Source organism: Ruditapes philippinarum, unplaced genomic scaffold (assembly GCF_026571515.1).
Source record: "Ruditapes philippinarum isolate M1 unplaced genomic scaffold, ASM2657151v2 ctg9645_1_1_1_1, whole genome shotgun sequence".
In the NCBI taxonomy this organism is placed as follows: Eukaryota; Metazoa; Mollusca; class Bivalvia; order Venerida; family Veneridae; genus Ruditapes; species Ruditapes philippinarum.
In genome coordinates, this window is record NW_026856036.1 from 30926 (window position 1) to 55271 (window position 24346).

A 24346-nucleotide genomic window follows, 5' to 3' on the forward strand; every position below is an offset into this window, starting at 1 on the left:
TGTTTCATTTTGACAGTCTCAAAAATACATTCCTTCCCCATGCAAAACTGCTCTTGATGACATTTGGGCATATTAAAGTATCCTACGAGCAATAACTGCCGTATGCTTTATGAAAAATTGAAAGCATTGACAGCCATAACTCGAAGAATAAGTTAAATCAACCCAGCGTTCTTGAGCAGGTTTCCAAGTTTTCCATTTTCCTAGCTCCTTTTCTGAATGTTTTCACATCTGTCAACACTTATTTTTTGTCTGTTTCAATCCTCAAATAAGTTTTCTTTCTTTTAAAAATGTGTATGACTAACAAATCCAAATTATATCCCTCTGAATCTTACACAATTATTTTCCTCCCATGAAATACACAACTTTAAAAAAATGGCTGCCGCTTACAATTTACAAAGCCAGGTCTAATATAAATTCGCACTAAGTAACAGAAATATGGATGGATGGTTGGACTTTTTCTCCTACAAGAATTGTTTGTTTTTATTATCAAAACAAGCGATCATTCATATTTTTTTAATAAAATTAATAAATATCACCGTCATTTAATGTTGATTGGCGGACTTATTTTTCAGCTCAAGACTTCTTTTTTTTAATGAGAAATTCCGAATAAATGGGGCTCTCAATGGGGGAAACAGTTTTTATATTAACGTTAAAATTATGGAAATTTCGTTTTAACTTGTTTTTAAGCATAAAATAAAAAGAAAATTTGTCTGTTTGTTGTGTAAGATGTAATTTTATTTCATCTCGTGAACTTTAAAAACAGTATTCTCACTCGTGGCTTCGCCACTCGTGAGAATACTGTTTTTAAAGCCCACTCGATGAAATAAAATTTCATCTTACACACAAACAAACAAATATCCTCTATGTATTAATAAGTAAGTGTGCAAATTATAAAGCCATTAGTACAGGTAGATAAATGCAACTTGCCTTCTTAGGTTAAACTCGTATGGACGGACAGACAGACTGATAATTGGAGAGTTTATGCCAGATGAGTAATAAAAACTTAACTTGATAATCCGTTTTAAAACTGACATTTATGTAGTAAGTTATATCTGCATCAAGCTGTCCTACTTGCTATATGTGAATGGGTGTGATAAAAGAGCTGTTTATATCTGTGCCAAGTGAAGCATAACAACTGTTACGGCACTTGTAACTACCGTAAATGCTGTGAAACCTTAACTATACTTATCGATATCTATATATGTTTTTGTAATCTAAAATGAAAATACAAACTGAATCTTTTTGCTTTATTTATTTCAACGGTACTTATGTAATACAAAAAGCATGTGAAAGACATTCCTGTAATTTACACTTCATTTCTAAGTATGTAAATATTTGCAATAATATCCATCCTAAATAAAAATGTAATAAATAAAAACCTGAGCAAAAAAGATTTATATATCTGTGTTTCATAGCCACCACTTATGCTACTGATAAGCCAACAGTTAAATTTTTGCAAAGTAAAAGTACCAACACACTTAAAGCCTCTGGATTCATGCTTATTTTCTTGAAAATTTTGAAAATGTATTGAAAAATAAAATATTGTCAAGTGAACAAAGAAAGTAATTTACACATTGCAAATGGCACATTCAATCCAAGTAAATTACCAAATAAAGGTCAAAATGCGCAAAAATAGCCCTTATTGCATTTGTCATGCAGTAGAAATATGGTGACAATTACTGGGGGAAAAAACATTCATTCATTGCATATAACATGTAAATCATTACATCAATTTTGAATATTTTCTATATCATTTATTGTTTTTATTTTCAAAGTTCATTTTTCCTAAAGTTGATTTTTTAAAAATATTGTGGCTCTTCTGGTGGCAAGCAACTTTAAATGTTTCCATTTATATTAGAGATATCCAGTGAAGTCATTATTGATTATTGAAGTAATATTTCAATCACTAGCTTTTTAGATCATGGAATAAAAAATTTCAGGACCAACATAAAAGTCAAAATTAGTTAAAGGTCAAGATGACTTTTCATTAACTCTAGCTGTTAGCTTTAGAATAAAACAATGTTGTGGCTTAAGTTTAAGTTGTCAGAAGTCAGCAAGTAAACTGTCTGGACAAAAATAATATGCTAGTGATCAATTTCATCACATTTACACATTCAAAGTACCTCTTAGCTTTAATTATATCTCTGAAAATTGAAAATCTGGTAGTAAAATTGCCACACCCATGACGTGATAATCTACAACAACTGCTGTAGAATATCACGTCATGGGTGTGGCAAATAACTGAATTATCAAAATTAGTTTTCTTCTTTTAACAATGTTTGACTGAGGTGGGGCCTGTATTGAAACATTCACTTATAATTGTTTGCATCAGACATATACTATTACATGTATAACTATATTTTAAATGTAGTGTAAGAATTTCAAAAGTAAAAGAACAAGAACTTAAGGAACTTAATTTTATTGCATTGTATTCCTTAATTTTGTTGCATGGAAATACATGCCAAAGTGCAAGAAAAATTAAAATAAAAAGAGCTATTGGTTGGTGTGCTTGACTATTCTATAAGAGCCTCAACAACGTAGAATTTTCTAAATGAAAGGGCTATAATTCTGTCAAAATTCAAATTAGGGTTAAGGACCTTGGATAGCGATCTATTATAATCTAAAATAAGTGTGTGAAGATTCAGCCTCTTCCCTTCAGTTGTTGTGGATGCAAAAACTTAAACCAAAGTGTAACACCAATGTCTTTGTTAGCACAATAGCTCTCCCTGTTCTTCAAATAGTCAAGCTAAAAATGTCGCCAAGCTGTAACAGACTTTATTCTGATAAACCATTAATACTAAATGTACTATAAATGTCATACTACACATAAGTTAAGCACCCGATGGTGGGTTATTATTATTATTATTGCACATCTTCGAAAATACATTAATGGAATCAAGTTGTTTGTCACGTAACCATATATGAGGTCTTTTCTCCTGGATAAATTCCACTGCCTTGTCTGGTGACCATCCATGGATCTGTAACGTAATATAAAGAAAACTTCTATTACCTAAAATATAGTGTTATTTATAGTTCATACAAAAAGTAAATAATTTAATACTTGTCAGTGATTTCCATTTACAATTAGAATATTCAGACTGGGTCCTTTATTAAAATTTGCCTGACTAATTAAGAGTATGATTCTTTGCTAACTGGTTACTTAGACACGTAGATCAGCCTTTGACAACCAAGGTGCTGTACACATTTAACATGTAAGAAACTGTAGTTGTTTCACTAAAATGGAGTGATTTCTGTATCCACTAAACTATCTGGCCTCACTGCCATTGCCTGCATTTATCCATTTTAACCATTTACCAAAATTTCATTAATTTAGCTACAGACATTAAAATTCCGTTACAAGGTTTCTTGTCCATATTAAGCTATTTAAATCTGAAAATCTGAAAATTTGGCTTAAAGAAATGTTCAACCAGTTAAGCCAATCACTATCTATATTTATCCTCCAGAAAACAAAAAGACTTTAAATCTTTTGAGGAGAGTCACATGTAAAGTTTGAACCTGTGGCAACTGTAGTATAAATAAACATTTCTCACACTATCAATGAAAATCACAATACTACAGTCTTTATTTAAATGCTTGCAGCAATGAAATGATTGAGACACCAGTATAATGCCAAGCTGGTCAACTTGCACATCGTGCTGTTTTACCACTACCAGGCTCTATACTGCTTGTTGACTACATTTATATTTTCATCTTGATATCCCAAAAATTGTTAATGGACAGTTCCAGACACTAGACAAGTCCATTTAAGAAATCAACAGATTGTAGGTTAGTTAGTGTGCTTTACAATAGCATAAGAACAAAGAAATTTTTAAATAATATATCTCAACTAACTTTGACTAGATAGCATGCTACAATGGTTGCACTACGGGTTCGTCCAGCCTTACAGTGAACATACACGCTGCCTAAATCTTTGTTACGATAATCCTCAATAAATGCAACAGCCTTTCCAATATTTTCCTGACTTGGACTGGCAGTAAAATCTACAGTAGGTATCTTCAACTGCTTTACACCAGCCTTCTCCCATTCCTGAAATTGTCAACAAAATATTTTTCATTTTAACCTCAAATAAACATACTATAAAATAGTTTTGAACTACAACAAAAGCACCCATAACTTAACTTCAAACCTGACTAGACTCAGAGTCTCTCTACACAGTTGACTGTTCATTTGTTATGTTATATCATAGAAACCCCTTAAACACAGAATGTAATGTAAGTTATTCAAAGCAAGATGACTTGTATTCAAATTCGAAGGTATATAATTTAATTCAGTCAGACATAAAGATTGCCTTGAAACAATGAAAACAAATTCTTGTTAGTTTCCAATATTGTCACAAATTCCCTTGTTTTTCACTACATTAACATTAATGAATAGGAAGACTGATCAGATTTATTACCAGTGGCATTTTTCTGTTGCTTATATTAGACAGCACTCTATGGGCTATAAGAAAGAATTCTTGCCAACAGACACTTACCAATACAGATGTGCTGCCATTCAATCTACATTTAATTAGTTTTTACTAGAATATACCTTTTATTAATGAAAGAATTGACAAAAAGTAACAAAGGGAGATAATGCTGATTCTTTATAAATCTAACCTCAGTGGTATTACAAAACTGCTCAAGTTCCCAATCCTCATTCAGTGTTATCACGCCTTTAACATTCTCTTCTCCTACTAACTGAAATATAAATACATATAAAATATCATCTTGTTAACATAATGTTAGATGATCTGATAACAATATAAATACAATGTATATAGTTAAACATGGTTTGGTAATACATTATCATGTGCATTTATAGATACAAACAAATATGATCTTGTTTACAATGTGCATGTTGGTGCATATTTTCTTTGTTGATGTTAAAATTTAAATCATTTGAACATAATACACTCACTACAAAATCAGAAGCTTGAAACATAAAGTTAATAAATGAGAATGACTACCTGTAAATCAAATTTGTAAATTAATATTAATTTTCCAACTGAATGACGCTGATTTTTGTACATAGTATAGAGCTGTCATCGATATCGACAATATCGATGTATCGTTGATATTTTTTTGCCGATCAATAATCGATACACATTTTAAAAAATCGATACTTTTGACTAATAAATTAAATGTCTAGAAATTATAAAATTCACCCAAAATATATACAGAAGCAGTTATTTATATCTAATGTTATGCTTTTGTTATTTAGTGGAATTATTTCATAGCAATGGTGACAAATAATTTGTCTGGAAAAAATCATGCAGTGGACAAGACACTGTACAGAACATGTTTTTGACTGAAATCATTGAAACAGGTATGAAAGTGAATGACAGACAAGTGAGTATAGGATATTATTGATATATCGGTGTATCGTTGATTTTAGTCACTTGACATCGATATATCGTTGATATGCTTTGCACTGAATCAATGACAGCTCTAACACAGTAACATAATCATGATAAATTGTAACATGTCATGTGTTTTCCTTCATAGACAAAGAATTTTCCTTTATTGTACATTATTCAACCATTTATCAGTAGTACAATGAAGCTGTGACTTTTGAATACACTTTACCATTACTTTGTATCTTAAAGCTAAACAGTGCAGCTTTTTATGTTGATACCTTTTAAAGGATTGGCTACATTGAAGATTTTTAATGACGATACCATAGCAATCATAAATAGCTTAACATTTTCTTCAATACAGACATTGAAGCTATAAAATAAATAAATGTTACATGTATTACATGTACAAAATACTGACCCATTTTGTCATTCCTCTGAATGGTAGTGCTCCAAGTAAAACAGTCTCATCTATTCTATCATACCAGTTCCTGCCAGTCACCTGGGCCATCACCACATTGTAGAAGAGAGTTGGGTAGAAGGCAACCTTATTCATTAAACTCATGATGAAGCTTCAATTAGTACAGTTCTTTGCAAACATTCTGTGTGCAAACAGTTATCTATTGTACTAATTTTACATGCAACAAACTTGCTTATATAAATGTATATATACCCGGTACCAAAAAAAGTATTTCTTATGTTGTCTTTCTCTGTTTATTACTGTTTTAGAAAGTTAAGGAAAGCAAGGTACCAATCCAACCTTTAATGTACACCTCCTTGGTGGTTTTATCAAGATGATGTTAATGTCATTGCCATTGATGTAGAATTTCTGAAAATAGTATAAATAGCACAGATTCAATCAAATTGTAAGACTTAGTTAATATAACTAGGGACGAGTTTATCAATAATATATTTAAATTTTAACATGTAACAGAGTTACCAATGTCTCCCACCTATGAGTAGTTTTACATGAAGCAAACAATTGTATTATTTCAAAAAATGAGGCATGGATCTAGACTTTCAATGCAAAATCTTGATAAATGCAAGATATGCACAATCATGCAATAATAAGTTAATAAAAGAAATAAAATAAAATAACTCCTGTATATAAGTAAGTATATAAGGAAGATTATTTGAAAATAATTTATGATGACGTTATGGTTCTGTTGCAGTGCACTCCATCTCACTGTTACCTATTCACATTTTAAGTTTCACTGGATCCCCCCAATACTTGCAGTTATTTTCTAAAAGGGAAATACAGACCACACAAACCTTGGACCTATTTATATAAGTGTTAATCTGACTAATTGGTGGTACAAGTCAGGGTGTTGCACATGACACCTTTTCTTAATATGGTATAATTTTTGTGCAAACTTATTTCAAAATCCTTAAATGAATGCCATGGAGAAGTTGCATAGTTGATCAGTTAATGTGAGGCAACTTCAGGAATTGCATATAATGATATACATGTATATTTTCTCATGACAATATGTTATTGTCATTCATACTACACTCACTCACTGGCTGTCATTTCGATAAATTTTGAAGACAAAATGGGCTCTAACTTGCAGAACAAGAGCCACCGCCGGGCGGGGGCAACACTCGACTTTTTACTTTCTCTAAAAGCAAACAAAGAAATGTTTGAACAAAATATTAACGTTTCCTTTTTTATAAAATAAATCATTCTGTTTTGTCACATTAGTTTTGTCTATATATTTTATTATTATATAAATTTACTAATTTATATATATATAAATAGAGACACCCAATTCGAAGTCACATGGTGGTGTCACGTGGTCAAGTCTCGTGGTGGTGTCACGTGGTGGAGTCACGTGGTGGAGTCACGTGGTGGAGTCACGTGGTGGAGTCACGTGGTGGAGTCACGTTGTGAAGTCACGTGGTGGTGTCACGTGGTGGTGTCACGTGGTGGAGTCACGTGGTGGAGTCACGTGGTGGAGTCACGTGGTGGTGTCACGTGGTGGAGTCACGTGGTGGAGTCACGTGGTGAAGTCACGTGGTAGTCACGTGGTGGAGTCACGTGGTGAAGTCACATTGTAGTCAGGTGGTGGGGTCACGTAGTGGAGTCCAGTGATGGAGTCACGTGGTGTAGTCACGTGGTGGAGTCACGTGGTGAAGTCATGTGGTGGAGTCATGTGGTGAAGTCACGTGGTGGAGTCACATGGTAGTCACGTGGTGGAGTCACGTGGTGGAGTCATGTGGTGGAGTCACGTTGTGAAGTCACGTGGTGGAGTCATGTGGTGGAGTCACGTGGTGGTGTCACGTGGAAGTCATGTGGTGGTGTCACGTGGTGGAGTTAGTGGTGTAGTCACGTGGTGGAGTCATGTGGTGGAGTCTCGTGGTGGAGACACATGGTGGAGTCACGTGGTGGAGTCACGTTGTGAAGTCATGTGGTGGAGTCATGTGGTGAAGTCACAATAAACAACAAGGTCTTGTCTTTAAGTATGTTCTGTTATAATATGAATTTCATCCCTTCAATAATAGCAAAGTAACAGCCAGTTACAGCCAAAACAAAGTCAAGGTCATTCATGAGTGAAGGTCAAGGTCTGTCAGGTTATTTTTAAGGGTTATCCTTGAAGATTATTATGTTCAAGTTTGAAGACAATCCATTCAAAAATAACAAAGTTACAGCCAATAATAGCCAAAAACATGAAAATTTCAATAATTTGACCTTCAAAGTCAAGGTCATTTATGAGTGAAGGTCAAGGTCTGTCAGGTTACTTTTAAGGATTATCCTTGAAGATTATTATGTTCAAGTTTGAAGACAATCCATTCAAAAATAACAAAGTTACAGCCAATAACAGCATGAACAAGCAAAATTTGGACTTTTAACCTTGAAGGTCAAGGTCATTTATGGATGAAGGTCAAGGTTAGTGTGGTCTACTGAAAGGTCTTGTCCCAAGGGTTGTTGTGGCCAAGTATAAAGACAATACACCAAGAAATAAAAAAGTTATGATCCAGGTACAAGTTTGCGGACGCCAACGGCTACGGCAACGGCAACGCGGCCGCGACTATAACAATACCTCTACTTTTTTTTTCAAAAAAAAAAAGTCGAGCTAATAAAACAGCTGTAATGAACATGTACTAAGGATTGTCCAGTAATATTACTAGGCACTATAGAGTATACTGTATCTGCCTGCTGATTAATATGACAGCACCTCTGCCCACACCAAAATTAAAGAAGACAGAAAGTAAAAATTCAACAGTATCTATTTCATTTTGACATAAAAATAGGAGTGAAACATCTCCAAGACGTTTCACTACAACTTTGTGAGTGTTAACTGGTGTTAACTGTCTTGGAAATGAAACGTCTGTCTACCAGAATTAATGGTCTATCAAATTTAAGTACACGTGTCAATAAAGTACAAGTTAATGACCAAAAACAATAACATTTAAGTCAGTCTGCAGTGTTAATAGGTTGTTTACAGAATATTATTTTACGATAATTTCATTACTGACAAGACAAATAGGCCGGATATCTGTGAGTGCAATACAATACATTATATACTGGTGCCTCATATTTCTGTGGTACCTACAACTCCAAGGTATTAGGCATAAACAGTCTCAAGTACCTCCTAGACCTCATGGCTCATGCACCTGCCAGTTGTTTCACTTTTGCTTTTATATTGTATTTTTATCGAAATGCTATATATTATTATACGACTGAGAAAACTTATAATTTTATTCAGATTAAGAGTAAAGTAAATAAAAATTTCACCATTTTACTTTTAGTTTTCTTACCTTTTAAGACAATTGTCTTTGTTAAACAACCATTGGGAGATTTGATAAATGCCATAGAGAAAATCCCAACTTTCAGACGGGGCTAGGTATAGATTTACTAAAAAAGATATATAGATGTACTAAAAGATAAAGATGACTATTGGTTTTGCTTTTGATACTGTTCAAATGTAAATTGCCTTGGAAATATGAGAACCACAACTTTACTCACTAGATAGCAGATAGGTGTTAATTAATATTAGATGAGACACCAATATACCATTGGACAGCTACTGAACATTTTGTAAAGGCCGTCTTTCTAAGACGTTAGAAGATTATATGTTGTAATAAAGCCGGAAATTTCCGATTAATATACCTTCAATTTACAATAAATATACCTAAATATATGTTAGTTAAGAATTTTCAGAGTTTAAAAGCTTTAAACTTACAGCTTCTGGATTTTTACCGAAAATTTGACATCTAGCATAAAATGGTGTATTTAAATCTAGGGGAGATAATCGTTGTAGTTTACAAATGGCGGTATCCGATTTCTGTACTGTAATGCTTCTACGATGGACACGTTGAGAGGTCTGATGGTCTCTGGCGGGCAAAGCTAAAAATAGAACCAAATATGGAATGAGATTACGGAAGAATCCGGAAAATGCCGATTGTACACGGACAATTTATCGGAAATACTCTTCCTTTTGAAGGTGACTTTCATCTAAAAAAGACCCAGAAATATTTGCAGGCATTCATTGCATATTTCGACTCACATATCTTGAAAAGCGATAAATCTGATTGTTTTTTATCTACACCATCGTTAAATCTGCATTCTAAGGCATTTTTGAGGTGGTGACCTCTGTTAATATTTGAAAAAGAGGCTGCGAGTTTCTGCTGTAACCAGTTTTCGCGTTTGCAATTTGATTTTCGGTTTTATTTTTGAGTTTTTTTGGACGCGTTAGTACCGCGAACGATTTAACATTGCATTTTTACGCGGTCTGAGTTTAGATATTTGTTGTATTTTATCTTATTTCAGTGAAATGGCGTTTGAGAAGTTTATATTTTCAGGTTTGGGTCCTATACTTGTTGCCGGCGATTCAAATGTACACAGAATCAACAACGTGGTCCTGGATAAAGATGTTTCCATTAAATGTTTACCCATTTCAGGTGAGAAGGCTATATAATATCAAGTATTATTTCTCTTTGCCAGTAAATTATACAGTGGGCATTACACCAATAACCAGTTTCCTAACTAGCAGACGACAGCTGACAGGCTATTTTTATCAGTTGAGTTTCAAGCAAAGTTAGCGTATCTCGGTGTAAATCATATGCAAATAAAATTTAAAACATATATGAAATAATAATACACATTTTGAATGAAAAATACTGGGGGCTAATCAATGCACCAAAGCCTGTGGACTAAAGAACCATTAAATTGTAAACTGTGAAAACATACATGTATATGTCAAGTTACCAAGGCCAAGGGTCCTTATTTCGTCTTGCCATAAATATGTAATGCAGTTTTCAAGAATTTACCCTTCCAGTTGCCTTCTTTTGAAGAATGTAACAAAGCAAATTACTGGTGAAATTCTTTTGTTTACACCCCAAGGTGTATAACAGTGGCCAAAAAGGGGGTGTTAAGACACATTTTCCCCTAAATCAGAAAATTACCAAGAACGCTTTAAATCAAGATACGCCAACTATTTTCATGAAAACAAGTACTAGATCTAAATAATATTGTTATAACCTGTTTGACATTGCTGTCTCGCAGAAGCATCAGTGAGGTAATCAATTAATAAAATGTACAATCTTTACCAGTACATAAGGATTAAACAGTGCATTTGGATGTATATAATTCGAATGTTAAATTATTGCGAAAGATGAAGCATAAAGGAGAAACACAGTGCATTTAAAGGATTTGTATTATTTTTATGTATTTACTCTAGTTCAGCTGAGTTGAAAAGAGCCTGGTGGCGCTTAATATGAACTTTAATGTGTCAACAATTTGCTGAAAATACTATAAAAATGAAATAGAAGTCATGAATACTGAATGATCAAATATAATGAAGCATTTGTATAAACTTGCAGTTTTAATGTTATGTGATGTGTGTTGAGTACAGGTCTTCAATCAGGAAATGACTTTCATTTTGTTTCAAACCTAGGAGCTAGATACACCAACGACAAGAAGGAGTTTAGAAAGAAGCTGAAGGCATGTTTAAGAGGAGATAGCTACAGACAACTCTATTTGTTTATGGGGTCCAATGATGTTTTGATATCTGACCACTTGTTCTACAGGTAGTAAAAGTTTGTTGCTCTGAACGTTTTTGCTATCATAATATCAATAGTTTTGATTATTTTGACAGGTCTGTATTTTTATGCCTCCACGGCTTTAATTGTATGTAGTAGAAACATGTTGCTGAGCTTAATATCTTGTTGCATTCACACTATATAAATATCAATGTTGAAGTGAAAATATTAAAACAACAATAGGCAAATTTTGTGTCCCAATTGTGACATTATAAAATTTTATTTTTAATATATATGCGTACAGATTGAATTATTGAGTACTTATTAACCAGGTTTTCAATTTTGAAAATCCTGGTTATTAGATTGGGGTATGGCGGGCGGATGGGCGGGCGGGCGTCAAACGAAATTGTGTCCGCTCTGTAACTCTTCAACCCTTTGAAGAATTTTGATGAAACTTCAGACAAATGTTTACCACATCAAGATGACGTGCAGAACGCATGTTCCGCATGGCTGGCTCCAAGGTCAAGGTCACAGTGACATTAACATTGAAAATCCTGTCCGCTCTGTAACTCTTCAACCCTTTGAAGAATTTTGATGAAACTTCAGACAAATGTTTACCACATCAAGATGACGTGCAGAACGCATGTTCCGCATGGCTGGCTCCAGACCTGGGGATGATTACATTGATCAGTAATTGATTAAATTACAATTACTTTCAGATTTTATAGTAATTGATTAAGATTGATTACTCACACTTGCCTCTGTAATCAATTGAATTACAATTACTTTAAGAGAGTAATTGATTGATAATTGATTACATTGAATGTACATTAGACCACCCCAGAATTAAGATCACCCCGCATTTAGGGACCATTTTTAAAAAGGTTCTTTATGCCAATGGTTTCATGATCCAGATTTAACCACCTGCTTATCCACTTCTAAGACCACCATATTCAGTCCAAGTTTTTGTTTTTATTTTGACCACTTATGTTAACACCTATCAAGATCTTAAATTTGTTGCTATGATCTGCTTGAAAGCTCTGATTTCAAAAGGTGTGAAAAACTGTTATTGTATGAAATTAGGTGAGAAGGTCCATTTTAGAGTGGTACATTGTTGCATTCAGCACATTTATTTTTTGAAAAATTAAATTTTTATTTGATTTATGTACATCATATAATAAGTGATACTGTAAAATTAAAGTTTAATTTCTTCAGAAATATATTTTCTTTTTATCAGATTAAATATCAAAGCATTTTTTGATAGAGTCTTTTATAATGTATTTGTAGGTACATGTTGTTTATTTATACATATTGTTTATTCATACAAAATGACTAAAGTAGACCATGGTCTTAAAGTATGTAAATAATGATTAGAATATTCACTTTGTTTCAGTCTGAATAGTGGTCTCAATTGAGGATTTTTACAGTATAAATGTAAAACAAAAATTAAACTGTATCATGTAAAATAAAGACATCCTTTAAATTTAAATAGTTTTCTGTTAAATCTGAAAGTAATCAATGTCAATCAAAATGTAATCATAATTACTGTCTGAATTTAAGCTGTAATTGATTAATTACAATTAATATAATCAATTTTGGGCAAGGTAATCAATTACATGATGATTACAGTGTAATCATGTAATCAATTACAAAATCAATGATTACAATTGATGATTACCCCAGGTCTGGCTGGCTCCAAGGTCAAGGTCACAGTGACATTAACATTGAAAATCCTGTCCGCTCTGTAACTCTTCAACCCTTTGAAGAATTTTGATGAAACTTCAGACAAATGTTTACCACATCAAGATGACGTGCAGAACGCATGTTCCGCATGGCTGGCTCCAAGGTCAAGGTCACAGTGACATTAACATTGAAAATCCTGTTTACATGATTTTAACTTGATTTGGCAGTCAAAGGTCATATTATCTTTGGAGGTAATTTAAAAAAGATATGATATATTATTTCATGTCTACTTTGTAACTTGTTTTTCATTATACAGAATTATCAATATAATTATAGTGAACAAATTCTTCTGTGCTGAACTCGTCCTACATTTCTCAACGGATTTTGTTCAAACTTTCACAGAAGCTTTGTCATCAAGCACCCTGGCACATATTGTCGGGGTTTTGTGATTGGATAGTTTTTGACCTAATTATGGCCCTTTGTTTTTTTCCTTATACATAATATTATAGTGAACACTTCTTCAGTGGCAATTCCTCCTACATTATTCATGTTTTACATTGCACATAGTTACATTGTTTGTTGCTTGTATTTGTATTTCAAATACAACATATTTATCTACAATGGTGATAATTGAAAACCTGGTTTCATGGCATTGCCATGTTTCTTGTTTCTTAAAGTATATTGGAAGAACATCAAGACGTCAAGTTAAAAGTGGCCATTTTCATGAAAATGATGGTCTGATATATTGGGGGAAACACTGATTTTTTTACCCAAGTAACACCATTTAAACACATTGGAGTTAAACATGAAATAGTTACTTTCTTAGAAAAATTCTACATGGTATTATGGTTGCACTGCAAAAGCAATTTATGTGATAGGTTACATACTTTAGTTGAAATTTAAGTTGCATCTAGTTTGAAAGATGGAATTTGAAATAATTTTGCCTAAAATTAAAATGTTCAACACATTGAGACTTTCATTACCCAGTTTGTAACTCAAAGCCCAAGGAAATTTTTTCATTGATAGTTATGTCTGGTCAGTAACTTTGCTTATAAATGTCAGGCATAATGACATTGTGCCACATGCAAGAATCAATCTGCAGGTCAAAGGTCACACTTAGACTTGAAAGGAATATGATTTAATGAAAGGGCATATAAATGGTTGTGGGCGGCATTATTTTTTGTTGAACATTATTATGATTATGTGTAATGTATAGGATTCACGTCTACAGGTAAAAGGTCAAGGTGACACTTGAAAGGTAAGTTTTTAGCTTACCTGAGCACAGCTCATGGTTAGCTATTGTGATTGTGCAGTGTCCGGCATTAACAATGTTTTTTAAACAATATCTCCTCCTAAACTATAAGGCCAATAATTGCAGCCAAACTTTACAGAAATGATCCTAAGAAGGTCCCGTTAAAAGTGTTCAAAAAATTAAATTCCATTGAAAACTCTGGTTTCCGTCGCAACCAATAGAAAAAACTTTAAAAATCTTCTTGTAAGAAACTGCAAGGCCTAGAGCTTAGATATTTGGTGGTTTAGCATCCTGTAATGGATTTCCACGAAAATTATTCAAATTATAGCCCAATATCTATAATCAATATTGGCCCTGCCACAGGGGTCACTTGATTTTACATAGACTTATATAGAAAAACTGAAAAATCATCTTGTCATGTGAATAATTATTTGTCCAAGAGCTTAGATATTTGGTGTGTAACATCCTCTAACAAACCTCTATTAAGTTTCTTCAAATTATGGCCCCAGGGTCAGTGTTGTCCCCGCGCAAGGGGTCACTTCATATTACATAGACTTATATAGGAAAACTTTTAAAAAAAATCTTCTGCTCAGAAACTATTTAGCATAGAGCTTTGCTACTTGGTGTGAAGCATTCTTTAGTGAACCTCTACCAAGATTGTTCAAATTATGACTCCAGGGTTAATATTGGTCCCAACCTGGGATCACTTGATTTTACCTAGCTTTATATCGGAAAACTGTAAGAAATCTTTTTCTCAGAAACTATTTGGCATAGAGCTTAGATATTTGGTGTGTAGCATTCTCTTGTGAACTTCTACCAAGATTGTTATAATTGTGGCCCCAGGGTCAATATTAGCCCCGCCCCAGGGTGGCTCGATTTAACATAAGACTTGTATAGGAAAACTTTAAAATATTTTCTTGTTAGAATCTATTAGAAACCCCAGGGTCAGTATTGGCCCCACCCAGCATCATCTAGTGAACCTCTGACAAGATCGTTCAAATTATGGCTCCAGGTCCAGTATTGGCCTTGCCCCGGGAGCACTTGATTTTACATATATTTGATATACAGCTATGAATTACACAGTTGCAGATAGAGAATTGAACAGTGGTATTAGTTGTCTTAGGTTTTGGCCTAGTTTTTATTTTTTACACCATTATCATTCTGTACTTGGATGATTGACCTGGGGCCAATGCCCCCATTGTTTAGTTATACTGGTAAATTAAAAATAATTATTTTTTTTAAATGTGATGATCAGCTTGGTTTGAGTTGTCAATAAATCTAAAACATCTCAAGTAATGATAACATGCTCAAAGATTGTTAATTATGTAATGAAGTAATGAAATGAATCCTCATTTTGTACATGTGTAACCTGTATACATAATGTCCAAAAAGCAATATTATTTAATTTTCTCAATTTTGGTCTGAAATTATCTATACTGAGGAACACTGTATTAATTTTTTTACAATTTCACGGATACCAAACACGTGGTTTCTTGAAAATGCAATAGAAATTTATTGCCTCCAATGAGAATTTTTTTGAATAATCCTTGTTTAACATTAAGTGCCAATCATATAGAAACTCATAATCATTTAGTGAATTAAAGGAGACAATAAGTACCTATGTGGTATCTTTTTTATACTAATCAAATTAAGTATTTTACAATTTTTTTGATGAATGCACAGCAATTAACTAGATGCTTTTATAATTTGTTTTGAGAGTCAGACGAAAATGGTGAAGAATTCACTGATTTATTATTAATGAAAATACTAGTTGTCATTTCATATAAATATTAAAATTCAGGAATATAACAGATGTGTGTGACATAGTCCATGAAATAGCTCCCAGTATTGACATTGTACTGTGTGAGATTCCACCAAGGAGACAAAGCAAGGGGAAATGGAGAATACCAGCACCTAAGTTGAAGAAGATGCAGGAGTGGATTGCTACAGCAAACAGTATTTTGAGAATCATCAGCTTATATACACCATATGTCAAATTCCTCAGTACATTTTTGGTATGAAACTAATATTTATCCTCTACTGGTTAGCTTATAATTTAAGGACTGCATATTTTCATCTTTATTTTTATTAAAATGTCTTCAGTTTCTGGTCTGATCAGTATAATATAATACTGTTTTACAAATCTACATGGTTATCATTCTGCTTTTTTACTCGAGGGAAATTTATGAGATTTCTTTTTTATCAGATTAAAAGTATATAGAAAAATTCTGGTTAAACGTCAATCCCTTGGAAGCAACAAAACCAAATTTGAAAATTGCAGACTCAGTTTTATTGAATTTGTTCATGAGAGATAGTGAAAAGTGTAACATCTCTCCCGCCCCCTATCAATCGCTTAAGTGGTATTCAAGCCTTGTACAGATTATTTTCAACAGTTAAAATATGTATATTCTTTAAATTGTAGAGTGCTCATCATCTGACTTTTGACGGACTTCATCTGAGCAGAGAAGGTGCTGAACAATGTTACAAGGTCATTGTAGAAGGTACCAGTGTGCGTGACAGACCAACATGTGACAACCACTCATCTTTTGATTTTGATTTGGAAGACTGGCCAGTTCTTGGGGAAGTTAGAATAAAGGAAACATTGAAGAAAATTAGATATGCAGATGTTGTTCAGACTGAGGTAACTTTGTCATTAAAAAGAGATAGGCATTAAATCTGTGAGTGTCTTTTGAGACCTGCATTATATTTCAACAGTGCTGAGTGCAAGTTGAAGTATCTTAAAATTCTATGCACACCAAAATTAAAAACAAAAATAAGAAATTATAAAATCTCTTCATTGTATTGTTCCTGCTATTGAAATTTACAGGAACAGTATATATTGGTATTCTGAAATATGCTGGTATGATTATTTGTTAGAACTTGGGCTTTGCTTGATTTGAATGTGTTGGTAATGATAATCAAAGAAAGTAAGAAACAGTATTGTATTGAGTTACAACTATATTATATGTCTTAAGATTGTCTTAACCACTCAATCTCTGTATAAACATTTTTTAATTATTTTGGTGACCAGACTATTCAAAGAAGTAATTTTATATGCCTTTAATATAGTAGAACTGTAATTTACCCCCATGTTGCTATTTTGTTGCAAGGCTTTTTCAGAAATATATGTGCAAGATGAGAGGGTAGAGAAACAGAAGAGCACTGAAAAAATTAAAGAGAAGCAGGTAATTGTTTTTATTTTTATTTTTTTGTTCACACTGACACTTTTATGGTCGTATGGCAACTTTAAGACAAGTTTTTACTGGTGGAGGAAAATTTGTGGGTGCCCCTCTGTGGACTATTTCATGAACATGCGGTGCTAAGTAGAACCACTGACTTTCTGCAAGCTAGCTGGATAGCTTTCTCACATGAAGGAATCCAAAGTTCCTGGTGGGATTAGAAACCCTAGCAATGACAGGCAAGTGAATGATGATCAAGTAAGGTTAAAAACTAAGAAAAGTTGCATATAAAAAGACTACATAGAAATATTTCTTCTCGCCTTTGTCATGATTCCTGTAATGTATATTGGCTTTTCAGATTGTATAACAAAAATGTAAAGCACATATATCAAATTAACAGAAAATAAACAAATAATTGCATAAATGTTATTATGACAATAAAGATTTAAGTATGTGTGTCCTTTCTACCCAGAATATTCATATCAAGTGCAGACAACCTAGTAAGAGAAGTAATGGGAAAAGCAGATTTGAAAGAAGACGCAACAAGTGGCTGAAGAAAAAGGTAATCATGCTACTGAAACTGTGAATTCAAATTGACATATTAAATTTGATCTATGTTTTATTTTTCTTTGCAAGGTAGTGCTAGCTTTTTCTATTATGATTGTATAATTTTTTTTATTTTTATGTATGGTGATGTAGTTTTAAGACTTTTTTGTACTATTTGTTTATTTAGTATGCTTTTACTCCTTTACTATAATTATGATACTTCAGGCTGCCTTTCTCTGCAATATCTCAATTATATGTGTTCCATGTTTGTCATGCTTTATATTCATAATAACATTTTTCAGTTTGCAAGGAATGTCAAGTTAAGGTACAATTTAAGAAAGTTTCTGTTTCTGATTAACATTCAGCATGCCCACTCAATTTTAAATGTAAGGGTACATGTACCATGTACCCCCTGTCATTGAAAATTGGGGGTACATTTCAAAATCTGGGGGTACACATAAGTTTAAACATGTTTTTGTTTGTAAGAACATTTTAGTCAACATAATATTAATGAACAGCTGTTTCACTTAGTATTACTACCCAGTAACACAGACACAAACTCATCACTTTAGGTAACAATATAACAGCCATTACAATCACTGGTATTTTGTTTAGTCCATATGATTATTACCCATAACCAAAATTTTGTATAGCCGAAATTATGTACATTTATTTCAAAATCTCTATTATTTATATTTTCATTTCATATGACATACGTAAATTTCACAATTGAAGGTAGTTGTTAAAAAATCAAGTGACTAACTTTTTGCTGATCATTGGAGAACTCAAAATACTTTTTGGCAGTTGTAAATATCCAAAACTTTTTAGTTCTTTTTTTCTTAAGACAGTACTTGTGACGTCAAAACATGACTAAAATATTTACGAATCAGACTGAGATGACTTTGAAAGCAGACATGCAATTGTGACCGGGTTTAGACTGTTCCTAACCATTGGTAGATGGCATAGGCTACCCCAAAGATTCATTCTGACGATTTTACTTTGCGTGCATGTACCCCCTGTTTACAATTTTTATGCGTGCATCTAGAATTTTGTGCATGAATTACGCACTGTAGTGCGTGAATGGGCATGCTGTCATTTAAATTGCATATTTTGTTTCATTCAAAAGTTGTTTGACCAATTTGAATCTTGAATGTTTATGTCGAATGCTAGATTGCTGTGTAATAGATTTTTATCTATTGTACAGAGTTAATCTGCAAGATTGTTGACGGTTAAGACTTTGTCTTGTTGTTTGTTAGAATAGAATTATGTTTTGACTAGATGTTATTATGGAAATAGGATATTTTGCTTTAAATCGTTGAAGTCAAAGAGCAGTTTATATATTTAATAACTGTTTATCTTAACTTATATCTTGTACAGTTATTATTGTTCATTTTCTTGTTTCATGTTGATTATTTGTTGCCTTCAAAAAGTTATTTTTTACCTTTTGTAATGTTTTGCTAAATGTAAGATGCATTATATGAGATCATTAAGACCATAGAAATGTGGTATTTTGATGGCATAAACAATGCAGTAAATAGTTGTTTATCCCCGTTTTTTTGGATATTTTTGCATGCCATTGCCCATCAAACAGTATGTATCATGAAATTTTTTTGTCCAAACTGAACAGTAGTCAGCCAATTTATTTGTTACATTGTATGCAGAATTTTCTTGTAGCTAGTTTTGCATGTCTATGTATCTCTGCTTCACCCAATTTTCCCAATATACCAATAATAAGACTATGTTGGTATTTCATATAATGTGTCACAACTCATTTCCAATATTTTGACAACGTCACACCTGTGCTTTATTAACATACTGTGTTAGATGTATATATATATATATTTTTTTTTTTTTTTTTAAGAATTAATTGAACTTATTTTAGGACATGTGTTACAGTATTTAATTCTCTTTGTTTCATGTCTTTGTGTAAAATGCCTAAGTTATGTATATATGTGCTATATTGTTTGTATGGCATGATATGTTGTGTGGTCATAAATGCTTATCTAAAACATGCTTACAAATTTACAGGAGTTTGGACCATTGCCAGGATTATGTTGTAGTCACTGTAACTGATGATGTAGCAGTGGAAGTGCCAGCTGGAAAATTACTTGGAGGATGTTTGGTTAGTTTTTTGATGACATTGCCTTTTAAGGCTTCTGTCTTTTTTATTAAAGAAATTTAAATATTATACTAAGTCATTTAATTATTGCAATGACTGGTATAAAAAAAATTTGAAGAAGCTTTGGGCAACTTTCAAGTTGATTGAAAATTTTTATGCCACAAAAGGAAAAATATAGCTTTAAAAATTCCCCGATTTAAAAATGTTAATGGCCCCTTTGGCCCCAAATTCTACTAAAAGAATAAATTGGGTGAAAAAATAGAATGTAATTATTTTCTGGCAAAATTATAAAAATTTTAAAGGTGGGGAAAAAAAATTTTTTAGATATTTCTGTTTTTCTTTTTTAGAATAATTCAATTTAAAAATAGTGTTTTGAAAATTGTTGTTAAAATTTTAACCTTCATTTGATTAAAGTTTTTCAGTTCATAATTAAAATTGATGCTTTTCAGAAGGCTAAAAAGGTCACTGTGCCAATATGCCAGCCAGTGCATAACATCAGTTATACCGATCATGAAATAAACAAATCAAGAAAAAAACAGGTAATTACTTATGCTATAATTGACAATTTTTATTGATAGTTACAGGACAAAGATTTTAAAAAATTCTGCCATCATTTCTGACCATGATAAGATAGTAGTAATATTTGAGTTCTAGGAAAAAATTGATTATAGTCATCCCAATAAGTCAAATAATACCAGCAACCTTGGTCATATGATAAAAATGTTCTTAATGTTTTAACAATGTTAGTGCAATATAAAACCCAACAAACAAAAGTTGATAATGTTCTTTTCTTTATAGAGATGGCTACCTTGCCCAGATTGTGATATTGTGTGTTCAAGAGATGACTTCCTGTTGGACCATGTTATAATACGTCATACAAAACTTCAAGAAACAGCACCCACTTCTCAATTAGATATAAAAGCTACTCATACAAGATTATTGGTATGTTCAAAAATTTGGATTCTATTACATGTATATAAAGTATATTCAGTTTTGGTTTATACAGAATTTATTTTATTTCCATTGTGTAAGAAGCTATAAGCTTATAGACACACTTTTGAATCCGTTCCTGGAACCAACCAGTACTGAGCAATGAGTGTAAAGTTTCTTCCTCAAGGAAACAACGACTTGCCCCTGACGGGGTAAGAACCTATGAGGTTAGCGATCATTAGATTACTAGTCCGAAGCCTTAACCACTCTGCCATGCCTTTCTGCTATTCAGTTTTAGATATCTTACTAAAGTAAGTTATTTTTGCACTGACAGGATTCAAATCAAGGGCCTTCTAATGTGGACCACTACAGCACTGAGCCACCTTACTAAACTTAACATACACTATCCATAAGATAGCTGTAAAATAGTTTAGAATCAATTGACACAATGCTAAGTACTTCTTAAATTATTCAAATCTGGTGTTCATAATAATTTTTTTATGCATTTTACCATAGACCAAAGATGAAAGATTTGAGGCCAGTCAGTACAACAATAGCTCTGAAGGAAAAGTTATATATCCACCACACTGTCATGGTAAGATATATGTATTAAAAGTACACTTAACTACTGTAATGTTTTACTTCACAACTTTATAAAAATAAGATATTGGCACTACTGGCAATTTTTATGTTATTTTGAAATACTATTTTAATATGCTCATTCACTTAAAATTGATTATTACACCCCAATATTCAGCTCGCCACACTCATTTTTGGAAATCCCGATGTCTTCCAAATACAGAATACTTTTAGTTGTGAGGACCGAAATGGGGTACTGAAATTATTCATTATTTTGTACAAAGAGAAGCAGTTTCCATACATAAAGTATAGCCCAACATAATTATATTAGGTCATTATATTAGTGCTATGTTTCACTTCAAATTGTTGAAGACACCATTTATCCGGTGTTTTTATAAATATTTTAATAAATATTTCATTCATAATATATAAGGCATACTAAATACCGGTAGAGATGTCCAGTAGTGGTATCCCGAAACAGTTACGTGACATGACATGCTTATATGCATGATAATTAACACATTTAAGCATTTGATTTATTAATAATTGGGTTATATAGGGTAAATTTTTGATATTATAACAAGTTTTCATCTTATTGTCTGCTTATCTATCAACAGGTAGTATTATTACAAAACCCTGATAGGGGCATCACATGACAGTATTTCAGCAATGTTTACATTTTGATAACACAAATATGAGTATTTAGAAAAAATAAATTTATGTACCTACTGCCGAACTTTTATTTAGATATTTTCCAGTTCATGCCTTTTTGTGATTAGATACCAATAATCAAAGAGCTTAGGTAAAAATCCAGCGTTTACATGAAAAATACAGGTACTGCTTCTGTACGGGAACTACTCGCATACTAGTAAACTTAGAATATCCTTACATTATCAAATTATAGATTAGACTTTAAAAACATATATAGATATACTCTTAAAGAAAGTATGACAAAAGTACTGATATATCCTTCTAGTTGTTTTCTAGTTGTTTAATGATTGATCATAGATTTATATGTTGGATTTCAGGTATTGAAAAAGATGTCAACACTGCAGAATTAGAAATTATCTTGTCCAATGATGTGAATCTGAATCCAGGCCCGGTAATGCACATTTAATATTTAATATTAATTTAAAAAAAATAAATACATCACATCCCTAGGGACATAGTATTCATCTTTTGTGTAGTACTTATCATTTGTATTTGTTGTCTTTCCTCTGAATTATTAATTACTGAGGTGCAAAGATGATGTTTATTGATAAATATTATTGTGATCAGGGTGAGTTTTAGTGACTGCCTTATTGTTTTTGGAAATTCCTGTATATCAGGAAAAAACATTACACCTGTTTAAAGTATTATACACTGAAACAATGTTTTTAATTCCAATTTATTTTCTTCGTTTAAAATGTACTTACTATTTAGACTGTTCGCTGCATGTGGGAAAATTGTGGAGAAAGAATTGCCAAAATTGGGGAGTTAGATGCACATGTCATTGCTCATGTTGTACGGGACAACTGTTGTAGATGGGAAGGTTGCCCAGGCTACACAGCAGAGATAAGGAACCTCTTAGAAATGCATGTTATTCGTCATGTCTATGATGTAAGTACTTGGCTTATGTATTTATTGCAATTGAATTGCTATAAATTTGTAAATTGTTGTAATGAATGACAATAGTTACTACTATTGATATTTTAAATTGAAAAGTATTCTTCAGCTCAGGTAGTTTGTTTCTTTACATTCCATCAATTTCTGTTGTAAGAATACATTTTTAAATGTATTTTGTGTTATATTATACAAAACATCAAATAAATGTACCTTAAATTTTCAGAATGAGAATTTGTTTCCAACATTGGAAGATTGGATTGCTGTACAAGCTGGTGGCAAATTATGCAATAAGACAAACTTGCACAATTGTCCTAAGCACCTTGTAAGTTAAATTTCATGGATATTTTTCTTATGATTTAAGGGGCCTGCTCCATTAATAGTCACAAGCAACATGCTTTTGGTAACAATTCTCTGACAACGATATTTCTAATTCCACTTGTTCTTCACTGCTTCTTCATATGATTCATGTAGAGAAGTTGGTCTCCACTTGGAGAATAATAATGCTAGCAGTGTTAATGATTCCCAGAACTCTTATTTGGTAACTGCCCTTTTCATTGTTAATTAAATAATAACTAAAAAATATTTTAACCAAAATTAAGAAATGAAAAATGAATCTAAGTATCTCATTGTTGAATATTGTCAACTAATACAGTATGTGTACCAATGATGTACAGTGTAACTGCTGAAAACCCAACACCCATGGGACTTGTCAAAAGTTGTTGATTTCAGAAATTTCCTGATTTCAGAGGTTTATGCCACAAAATGTCTTTTGTGGCCATTACTGTAATATCTTATGTAATAGTCTTTATTATCAGGATAATGATGTAAAGGAAAAGAATACATTTAAATTAACACTATATTTAATACTTGATCATAATGATACTTAGAAGGTTTTTTGTTCATTAAGACTATATCTAATGCAAATTTCTGAAATGACCATTATTTAAATATTGTTCTGTCTTCATTTGAATCAATTAAAGTTTGCTCATTTCTTATCTTACCCTGTTAAGTACAAATACCTTTAAATTTCTATCAGTTTGTAGAAATGTTGTTAAAAGCATAAACTTACATATTTTCTGATGCTAGTTAATTAATTAGTACATCAAATGCAATAA

At 32.3% G+C, this 24346-nt stretch overlaps 2 protein-coding genes across 2 annotated transcripts; one reads left to right on the plus strand and one right to left on the minus strand.

Annotated features, from left to right (window-relative positions):
• Positions 1-1237: 1237 nt before the first annotated feature.
• Positions 1238-9674, minus strand: LOC132745197 (phosphatidylglycerophosphatase and protein-tyrosine phosphatase 1-like). The gene is made up of 5 exons (XM_060734036.1): positions 9541-9674; positions 5778-6185; positions 4620-4700; positions 3853-4047; positions 1238-2978 (listed from the first exon to the last, which is right to left on the minus strand). The coding sequence occupies exons 2-5, from the start codon at positions 5919-5921 to the stop codon at positions 2832-2834; spliced, it is 567 nt and encodes a 188-aa protein (XP_060590019.1). The 5' UTR covers positions 5922-6185; positions 9541-9674; the 3' UTR covers positions 1238-2831.
• A 4-nt stretch (positions 9675-9678) lies between these two features.
• Positions 9679-23553, plus strand: LOC132745196 (uncharacterized; the record flags this gene model as incomplete). Its single annotated transcript, XM_060734035.1, is given in 14 exon segments — positions 9679-10258; positions 11254-11386; positions 16075-16288; positions 16696-16914; positions 17384-17458; positions 17925-18014; positions 18301-18323; positions 20027-20120; positions 20567-20656; positions 20916-21059; positions 21564-21642; positions 22655-22728; positions 23049-23225; positions 23455-23553. Coding segments are annotated over 14 exon segments (1638 nt in total), but the record flags the coding sequence as incomplete, so codon positions are not given.
• Positions 23554-24346: the final 793 nt, after the last annotated feature.